The 10980-nt window shown below is 36.2% G+C and overlaps 1 protein-coding gene across 2 annotated transcripts in view; it reads right to left on the bottom strand.

Annotated features, from left to right (window-relative positions):
* LOC108741375 (zinc finger protein 40) overlaps window positions 1–10980 on the bottom strand; it is a 59112-nt gene that overhangs the window by 13926 nt on the left and 34206 nt on the right. For both annotated transcript variants that reach the window (XM_025975890.1, XM_025975891.1), the window contains exon 2: window positions 7150–8781. In XM_025975890.1, coding sequence (XP_025831675.1) covers window positions 7150–8762 — 1613 coding nt within the window. In that variant the 5' untranslated portion in view covers window positions 8763–8781. The remainder of the gene's footprint in view (window positions 1–7149; window positions 8782–10980) is intronic.

Raw genomic sequence — 10980 nt, 5'->3', positions numbered from 1 at the left:
AATCTAATCTAGGTCTACCTCTACCCCTCCTAACTCCTGTTTCTGCCTCTAATATGTCTCTGACTAGACCTTCATGCCTGAGAAGGTGTCCTACCAACCTATCTCGCCTATTTTTTTATTGACTTCCATAGAGCCATCTGTTCTCTTATTCTTTCCAATACCTCTTCAGTTCTAACCTTTTCTATCCACGTTTTCCTCATCATCCGCCTATAACACCACGTTAGAGGGGTTAGAGGTAGGAAAAATGCGAAGATATTCGCCCATTCAAACCTGACGTCTGCAGCTTAAATTTAAATTGAATGCCGTATTATTGTTGCTTGATAAATATTTATAACACTTTACAATATAGGTGTATACGTTAGATGCCTATTTATGACTATGTAACTAATTGTGCATTCGAGTGTCTTATTATAGGACAATACAAGTACGTATACGAATAGGCAATCTATGGGGTACAAATACGAAATGGTAAAGTGTTAAAAAAAAGGATATGGGTGTATATGACACGATTCCACATCGATTTCAATGGGCGTGAATGACAACGGAATGCATTAATAGCATCAGAGATGCGATTTATTTGAAATAGTTTTGTTTAAGAAAAAATGCAATACCTATTTTGAATTACTAGTTTAAATGCCCTTTATAAATATTAATTTCTATTTGTCTCTGAATTATTCCTATTTTCTATTGTGAATAATCTAAATGCAAAATACAATGGTATAATTGCCATCGTAATCTACTATCTGGTCAAGTTGAGTTATCTTATCAAAATGAATTACAGTAGCCAGGGGCGCAACAACATTACAATTTGACTGGGTGCTCAAAAATAACTAAAAAAAAAGAAAAAGGTCATCAATGCATTGTATTGGAAAAATCTAAAAAAAAATTGAGTTCGGCTGAGTTGAGTTCGGTTCATAATACCATAAACGACTGTACCACCCATACTCGCATAGGTTCCCGACACTTCTTCCTTTAATAGGTCTCAGCACTCATAATCAATGAATTTACTCAAAACGACTCCTTAGTTTTCGTCATACTATACAACTAACACAAAATCTATATACAGGTAAGGCGAAACGTTCACAAAACAAAGAATTTGTTTACATATAATTATTTGGTAAACATGTACAACGTAGTTTTTCAACCACGTCTATCTGAAAATATCAGCTGTTTCTGAGGAAATTGTCCTAAACCCAGCGAACTATCAAAATGTTTTGAACAAAGCGTTAACACCCTTCAAAGGGTTAATGAAACCTAGGATTCAGCGGTTATTGTGCGAAACCTTTGACCATAATGATATAGGTTTAAGAAATAGTAGCTGTAATTGTTGTTATCATCCGTTTTAACCCTTTATCTTTCAATTTAATCTTCGTAACTTTAAAATTGAAACGCAGTTACCGTTGGTTTTCCACATTTATCGTAACAGCAAATAAACTAGAAAAATAATAATGCTGCAGTGAATGAAAAACAGGCTATTTAAGTAAATCTAAAACTGCTATCGCTTGAAGGAGATGTATAAAGCAGTACACAAACAACACTCGAGTGTGTTTATCTCGTTTCGAATGAAATGACTCACGCTGAAAGTGATAAAGGCGATAAAAAGTTCAACAGCAACACCGTTCTTTGATAACTAGATGTTATTCCAAGTTCCAAGAATATTTTTACAATCAATACTGATCGAAAAGTTTGTTTGCTCGTTTTACCCAGTAAAAATGGGCCTCAAATGTATGCAAATGCAGTAATTGAAACTTATCATATCACTTGTTTTCAAGTACATATAGGTAGAGTTGGTTCAGAATCTCATGAACCTCCTGAACCTTGGCCTCCGCCCATTCGTTGATTTTTTTTCATTTCTGCCATTAGGGGCTATTCATTAATTACGTAAGGACAATTTTGGAGACTTTTGAGCCCCCACCCCCATGTAACAATACATAAGAATTTTCTCATATATCGTACTCGTAAATAATAAAATGTTGGAATAGAAAAATAAAAGAAATGTTTATTATTTTCCAAGTAATTAAAATACGAACAATGCAAGGGAAAATGTAGTATATTTTTTTCTATAATATCAAAAAAAAAACAAAAACATTTAAAATTTTAATAAGCATTTTTTTTAATAAGCAATAAAAATTTTCAAATAGGATTTAAATTACATTCTATACTATAAAATGAGAAGACCATTCGAAATCCAAAATGGAATTAGATTCCTAATATTGAATATCTCTTTGATATAGGATTTTTCAACTTTACCTTCTTTAGAAAGAAAGAAAAATAAAATATAACGAATAGACACGCACAGACATTAAGATAGTATCGTTGAATTCTTAATTAAGAAATTCATTGGTAATAATGCATCTTCTCCGAAGTCGTTCGTTTGTAATAACTAAAATTCGCATTTCTTGAATAACTAACAAGGATGCCTAAAAACTCCAAGGTTACCGGTAATATATTCGTGGAAGTTGTAATATTCCTTGTAATATTCAAAAGACGACACGTAATAAAAGGTTTCCTCTTGTTCTCGGAATTCACATAAACATTCGAAACATCAATTTCTTAGAAATTAGTAGAAATTCTAACGAGCTAAACATAGATTATGTATAAATAATAAATAGTACGAACGCTTAACTGATTTTTGGAATCGAAAACTAATGACAGCTAATAAGTAAATCTGAGAACTTATTGCTAATGAGATAAAAGGTAATATAAAAGCAACTTTCTAAAAATAAAGCACTTTTTACACAGACCATATGCCAGCATAAAACAGAAAAATGCCGGAAATGTGCGTTAATTATAGTTTCGGCAGCAAGTTATTTACGATTTACAGATTACTTCTTAAATAAATTTCAAACACTGATGTTCGAGAACATTTTAGTTGAAGACCAGCCTAACAGAAACAATGGAGAACATTCTAGTGCATTCTCACTTATCCCAAACAAGTGTTTTGGTAGCGATGGGCGACTCACAAACCCATGCCCTTATCAACTGGAGAAATATATGAAATTGTCCTAATATATGTAGTGCCAATAGTCAGGTTTACAAGTTACACATAAACCTCCTCGAACATTCCAGAACGTTCTCGATTTGTCCGATCCAGTTTACTCTAGAACAATCTACTTCGGGACAATCTTGGATCCTTGACATTCGAGAACATCCTAGTACATTCCCGCTTATCCCATACTGGTATTTGGTGACCGGTGGTCGACCCGTAACACCACACACCCACCGAAGCTGAGCAATATCGAGCATTATAAGGGATTGAAAATACTTTACTCCAAATATCAAAAAGGCCGTGGGTCGGCCACTTGTTATCACCATATCCGGCTGAAGAGGACCTTGATAGACCTGAGATAGAGGGATTTTAGTTGCAGCATTCCTTTTTTCAGTTAATTTTATCCAGTATAATAATTAATAAATTTACTGCTGCTGCCTACCAACCCTTCTTTTTTTTTAACATATGTATGGACACCCTCGACTAAAAGTCCACAGCAAAACTACCCAAGGTTGTCATATGCAAAGTAAATTGTAATTATTGAACAAGTGAAATTACTCTGTAGCAAAAGACAAGAATGGTAATTAGGCATGGACGCCGTGTTATCTACAATTTCCATCGACGTATAACAACCTCATCTTGTTTGGTCGTTATTTCAGTTATCTGAATATAATTGGACCTTTAATAAGGATGTCATTTGCCATCGTTGTTTGATGCAGTATTAAATAATAAACGGTCACTTTAATGAACGTGTTATACGATAAACAATATGTAAACTTTCAAAACCCTCTAGGTAACTCGTGGATTTTTATAATTCATCACGTAGTCTATAACTTATTTTGAAATAACCGCTTATTTTAAAGCAATAGCTTCCTTACTGTACTGACTGATATATTAACATCTGAGCCAAACCATAAAGTTTTTGGAGTGTAGTACCTCGTCAGAAAATACTCTTACAATAATTTTACTCAGTAATGTTAAGTATTTCGTGTAAAGTACGAAATGAGTACTTCTAATTACATGGCATTTAAAAAGCCATTACTATTTACGTATTTGGTCTGCATATTTTTTTTTAATGATTATTTTCATATTTTAATACTTATATCTTTGATCTTAAGTATTTGCTAATAAGAGACTTGCTTTAAGAAACAAATTATCATAATAAGTGGAATTCGTTTATTATGACTCCGCCTATACTGACCAAGAGCTTAATACGAAGTAATTGCAGTGTTATGTTTGGTTATCATATTAAATTATCTATAGGAACGTTTAGATATAATGGCTCCGTTTAAAATGACATATCGTTTATTATGACTGATTCTCAAGAAATCATATCCGGCTATAGTGACCCCAAATGATTAATAATAACATTTTCGATCATTTTTCTGACCCTTCTTATGTATATTGATATTACAATTCATCGTCTTTTTCTTTTTCTGTTAACAGATACATACAATTTGTAGTTTTTCTCTCTGTTAAACTAAATAACTAACCAAAATAGAAAGTTGTTTATTTTCTAAGACTATGCTTTGTTTGACGTGTTTCCCTTCGATGCCATTATAAGTGGATTCTACTGTATGTATGTATAAAGAAAATTGAATACTTAGGTATATCTTACAATATTAAAAAAAAATATCTAAGATTTGTTTCTCTGTTTGATAATTTTAAAAATGCCTTATATAATGGGTACTTTCGTGGAAATGATTTAATCACAAGCACGCTCTTATCCTTATCGAATTTATTACACTTACGATGTAATTTTTATGGATTTTATTTATTAGTATTAAGTTAGAATTAATTAATCGATTAAATACGCAGTTATATGAGACAATGGGTGGTTTTTATGAAGTTGAGTGCGTAATATAAACACACGCAACCCTAAGCTAATGTGAAATATCAGAACATATTTAAAATCTAACCATCTATATACATCAAACATTATGTAATTAGTAAAACAAATGAACTAGTTAAATTACATTTATAAAAAAATAGTTTGCTATCTTATTTAACAAGTTTTTAATTAAATAGAGATAACTAGTTGGCCTATCTCTGAAACAATCCACAACATATCAATTAAACCANATTACTGAAGACCTTGTTAATTAATTAAAAACATCAATAAAACCCATCAGAGTGGGAAATTAAAAAAAAAAGGAATTGCGTTATATGTTTAATTAAAAAAAAAAGCGTACTTAAAAATTTTGTAAGTTTGAAAAGTTAAAAACTCTATTAATTAACGAACACATTAAAACAAATTCTATTTACAATGACGTCATACTTGGGTATCACTAATTCGATAATACGATTAATTTAGAATATTACACATATACAAAACAGGATTAAAGTTCACCATTTGTAAAACTCAGAGTACATTACATAAAACGACAAAAACAGTATTTACCTTATAACTGGAATGGACCACCAAATTGGTTGCAGTCTTTCCGGCAGTCGTAAACTTTTGTTGTTTTTGACGAGAATCGTAAGCACTGACGTATAATTCGTCAGTTTTACTTTCCTGCTGTCTCCATTCCGAATACATGCTAAGTTTTTTAAAATGCGGCACATAAAAAGGTTGCGTTTTGTTTAAAGTACAGTAAGTGGGTTTAGTGGAACTCTTCAAGCCCAAATAACTAAAATAATTTCCATTGAGAAAGTGCTGAATATACTTTTTGGCCACCCGTGGGGTTTCCGGGCTTATCAGAATCTGATTAAACATTGTTGGAGTTAATCCATGGTGCTGTTTCATAGTTGAAATGCTTGGTTTTAAGGCCAAAGTATTGGGTCGTGTAAATTTTCGCTGGCTTTCCGAAGAGGAAGGCAGAGCGGTAGAATTAGAAGCCCTTATGACCTCCAATGATTTTGACGGTGGAATCGGAGATCTTCCTTCAGATACCCTGGAAGGAGATTTTTGTTCTGTGGTCATTTTGTTTTCACTGACTTTTATTTCTAGTTTATCCATTTTCGGCGATCTGGCGTATCTATCGTTAGATTCAATTATAGGCCTCTTTTCCATTAAAAGAAAATCCTGACTCTTGACTGGACTGTTCAGGACTACAGGAGATATAGGCGATTTTTCAGATAATAACATTTTATTCGGATTAGAAAGACTAGGTTCTTGTTTAGACTTCGGAGATCGCATGACACTTTTAGGTACTATCCGCGAAGAGGCTTGGCTAATGACACCACCTCTCGAAGGGACCATCGGTTCGCCTGCGAAAGGTCCTGGAATTCCTGGGACATATCTAATAACTTTCCCGTCGACGAATAAGTTGACGGGATTGCACAAATTAGAACCAAGTACTTGTGGCGATAACATTACTTCAGATGGAAGAGGCGACAGGTGTTGGTGCTGTTTTTGTATGAAAGTTCTTTGATCGTTATCTGAACTGTTTTGCCTGATGGCTGAATGAAAAACACGGTCGTTTTCAGCAGGAATATTAGGCTGATCAAAAAAAGTTTGCTGGAGTTTGGTATCCACCGTCGGCGAAGAAGTATTCGGGACAAAAGCTACTCTGTTGGGAATCGGAATGCCAGGAACGGCAAGGTTCGGCTGCTTCAAGTTTGGCGCTAGCATTTTAGCAGCTTTTTGGCTGAAATCCATAATATTTGTATATTTATACGAATGACCGGTAGGTGTGGTGGTTTTAATTTTGAAGTTTGAACTTCCGGTAACGTCAGTTACTGGCGGCCGCGTGGCCGGTTCCCTGTTATTATTATTTATCTTGGACTGGTCATTCGCTGGCAAATCGTGATGTCCTCGTTCGAAATTGAATTTTTTCTTCTCCAAGTTCGATACGTCGATACTTGGAGACAAGGCGGTTGTTTCGTATACCCGAATCACTTCAGGCGAAGACCTGGTTGAATCTTCCTTTCTGTAATTCGGTTTACCCTGTAGAACGGTTCCGCCTGATTGCAAACTTGATTTTACAACCGTATTTTCACGCAGTTTTCCGCCGTAATCTATAAAATTGGTGTTCACGTCGAAACTGTCCGCTTCTTGGTTGTCAATCTTGAAACTCTTCGTTTCGCCCGATTTCTGAGTGATTTTCACCTCACCGCCGAATAATTTAACAGGTGGTTTCTTATCTTTTTCGTGCTGGATGGTCAAAGGCGATAGAGAGTACCGTTGGGTGGTCTTTAACGAACCGTTCGGACTGAGAAAAGACGAAAAATGGGCACTCGCCGGCAGATTATCGTCGAAAGAGAATGACTTCCCTTTGTCCGATTCCACCAACCTTGTTTTGCCCAAAAAAGGTCCCGGAGACTTTAAAGCAAACGGACTGCTAAACTGCGAAAGACTGTCGAAGGCATTCTTGTTGTGCGTCAGCAAAGAAGCGACATTAACAGAATTACTTCTGTTATATTCGACGTCGCTTTTCGTGAATCCCTTACAACTCCTCAGTTTATGCAGTTCCAGTTCTGTCACAGTCTGAAATATCATCTTGCAATAGGGACATTGCATATTTGTATCTGCGTACAAATTTTTTAAAAGCAGTTCTTTGATCAGGCTCTTGTGAGCCGCCGGTTCGGCGACTTCGCTCACGCATCTCTTCCTGTTCTTGTTTGATAAATTGAGGGGTTCGTCGCTGTTTCTCTCCTCGGCAGTTAAATTCATGTTTTGAGGAAAGTAAGAAGAAGTCGCTTTATGGTGATAAATATTATCACTGTCTGGTATATTTTCAGTGGAACGTTTACGTAGAAGAAACGACTCGCTAGAGTTGACTATCGCGTTATTCTTATTAATAACTTCGTTGATATGCAAAGAAAGGTAATCGGAATTGGAAGAGTGTTTAATTTGTACGTTTCGTTTCGAGCTCTCTTCGTTGGTGTTTTCGTAAAACACTTTCGTGTGAAACCTCGGCTTGTACGGTTTAGATTTCACGTCCTGTAGCATTTTGTTTTCGTTATTTCGATCTTCTTCTTCGATTATGTCGGTATTTTCCTTACCAATTTCCAAAGCGGTATTGTTTTCAAGATGGTTTTGTTCCAAGTCCGGTCGATTATGACACTCTTCAGTCTCGTTATTTACCTCTTGGGTTTTGTTGCCCATTACCCGATTCGCATGGGTCCTTGAACGGCAATGTTTGTACAAGTTCGATCGGGTTTTGAAACTGAACCCGCAACTGAGGCACGGATACGGCCTCTCGTTCGTGTGAGCTCGAATGTGTTTCTGTAGTACGCTTGGTTTCGAGCAAGCCAAGTTACAATAGGAACATATGTATTTTCCCCCGGAACTTTTTTCTGTCGGAGGGACCTCCTTGTTTTCTGACTGTTGCTCTTCGCGAGGAGATATGTACACGGGTCTTTTGGTCTGGTCGATGAAACTAGAGGAAGACTGATCTACAACTGATGGGGGTAAAATGTGCGAAAAATTCGAATTCGTATCAAAATTAGTTTTTGATAATGCTGGTTCCCTATTTGGCCTTGAAGCACGTGATATGCTGTCGTTGTCTGACGGTGGTGGAGGTGATTTGGGCGCAAACGCCCTGTCAACAGTCACTTGTTCACTGGCACCCTCATTCACACTAACTGACACTACCAGCGACGATATGGAAGACTTTTTAATTAAAGTTGGCACACTATCATCAGATTCGTCGTTTTTTGCACTAACCCTGTCCTGTAACAGGTCTCTATTAGTTCTATTGAAATTGATCTCGCGACTTGTGTTCGTAGAATTTTCTTTTCCATCTTGCGTCCTACTACTATTGGTTGGTTCACAGCTCAATTGCTTCTTAAATTTCTTGTGCAAATATTTGTCTGGACAATTTTCCATTTCGAGTAACCGAACTTATCTGAAACAAAACGAAAACGACTGTTGAATAGCAATGCGCAACGTACTCTATCATTATTTTTATATTTTCACATTTTAATGATTGAATGGATGATACGAGGGTGCGTTTTTCAAAATTCGCGGAATGGGTAGGAATTAAGCAACTGATTATTAGTATAAATACCCAGTTTTATCGTAATTAGCCCAGTAGTCTTTGAGAAAATCGAGTACCGCACTGTTATAAAGTTCCTTACCAAACAAGAAAAATCAATTCAATCCATACTGGAAGAGATGTCATCTGCTTATGGGGACTCTTGCCGAGGTAAAACCATGGTTTACAAGTGGCATACCCTCTTTAAGCAAGACAGGGACTCATTTGAGGACGATCCACGGCTAGGCCGGCCGATCGAGGTGACCACTCCGGAAATAATTCAAAAAGTCGAAAAATTAATACTGGAAGATGCCCGACTTAAGAAGAAAGAACAAGAAGAAATGGTAGGAGTATCAGATGGACCTCTGTAGTGAAGATAAAGATGGATTATTGACTCGAATTGTTACTGGGTACGAAAATTGGGTTCCTCATTACGGACCCGCGTCCAAACAGGACTCTATGCAGTGGCACAAAATAGACACACCACCATCCAATAAGTTTAAGGCGTCACAGTAGGCTGCGAAAATCATGGCGACACTCTTTTGGGACTCAAAAGGGATCGTGTTGATCGATTATAAAGATAAAGAAGAATACTATTCTTCGGCCGCAGAGCGGTTAGAGGAAGCAGTCAAAGAAAAAAAGAAGAAAATTGACCAAAGGTGTCCTCTCTCTGCATGACAACGCGCATACTCACAAGAGCCGTGTTAGGATAGCTGAACTGCAGAAGATGGGCTTCGAAATTTTGACTTACCCACCCTACAGTCCTGACCTAGCTCCCAGCTATGATTACCTACTCCCAAACTTGAAAAAAGTCTTCGTGGGAAGAAATTTTCGAGCGACGAAAGAATAAAGGATGCAGTTTCGGCATATTTTTCAGACAAAGACAAAAGATTTTTTTTCGAAGGTATACGTAAGTTAATTGAATGATCGGAAAAATGTATAAGAGTAGCAGGTGATTATCTTGAAAAGGAACAATAAATTCATACTTTTATTTCCACTTATTACCCCCCATTCTGCGAACTTAAAAACGCCCTCTCGTAATTGTATGTATAAACCAAGCTTTGGGTTAATTAAATGCGTTTAAAAGTTAACAAAAGACTTGTAATTGCAAAAATTCGATTGCCTCATATCGTTATTTTATGTTGGGTGGATCTCTTCCAGATTTACAGTTACGATTATTATAAAAATTACATGCAGGTATGCATATACACGACAGACGTAAACAAATCTGTATTTTCAACTTAGCAATTAAGCTTTTTGTTGCTGATTCATTGTGCAACAATTCGTAAATGTTATATGTTATTATGGATTGATCATCCCACAATGAATCATCAGTACCGAGACGTAAGTCGTATTTCGTTGTAAACATAAAAACTGGACAGTGAAAAAAATAAAATAAAAGACAAGAGAATAATCATCAATATGTTTACCCATTTCCAACGAGAAGTTTAAGTGTGGGTTTGGAATTTCGCGACAAAAAAAAAGTAACTTGAATCAGCAACCAAAAATTTCAAACGTTTACGATATAAATTTTGTTATTAATATAATAATGAAACGGTATAATTAATAGATAAATGAGGAGGTACCTGCTGGAAAAATTACACCAATAGAGGGTGCTATTGTTGTCAATCACGAAAAAGAAAGAGGATGGTAGGACACCGACTGAGACACGAACGGCTAATTAAAGACATGTTAGAAGCAGAAATAGGAGTAAAGAGGGGTAGATAATATAATACTACTAGATGAGTTTTGGGGCGGTTTCAAGCCCCTCCGGTTAAGAAGCTTAAATGCCGCGGCATGGCAGCTTAGATCCATCCAAATAGGGGTTCATCATCATCATTATAAGGTCGTCAGTCCTAAGACTGGTTGGACACGTACCTCCACTCTTTTCTATCCTGAGCTAAACATCGCATTTCCCTAAAACTAGAACAGCCCACATCCTTAACTAACAGTAATCTAATCTAGGTCTACCTCTACCCCTCCTAACTCCTGTTTCTGCCTCTAATATGTCTCTGACTAGACCTTCATGCCTGAGAAGGTGTCCTACCAACCTATCTCGCCTATTTTTTA

The sequence above is a fragment of the Agrilus planipennis genome, unplaced genomic scaffold (assembly GCF_000699045.2).
Source record: "Agrilus planipennis isolate EAB-ADULT unplaced genomic scaffold, Apla_2.0 scaffold270, whole genome shotgun sequence".
In the NCBI taxonomy this organism is placed as follows: Eukaryota; Metazoa; Arthropoda; class Insecta; order Coleoptera; family Buprestidae; genus Agrilus; species Agrilus planipennis.
The sequence above is the reverse complement of the archived record's forward strand: the minus strand, read 5'-3'. Positions and strand labels throughout refer to the sequence as shown.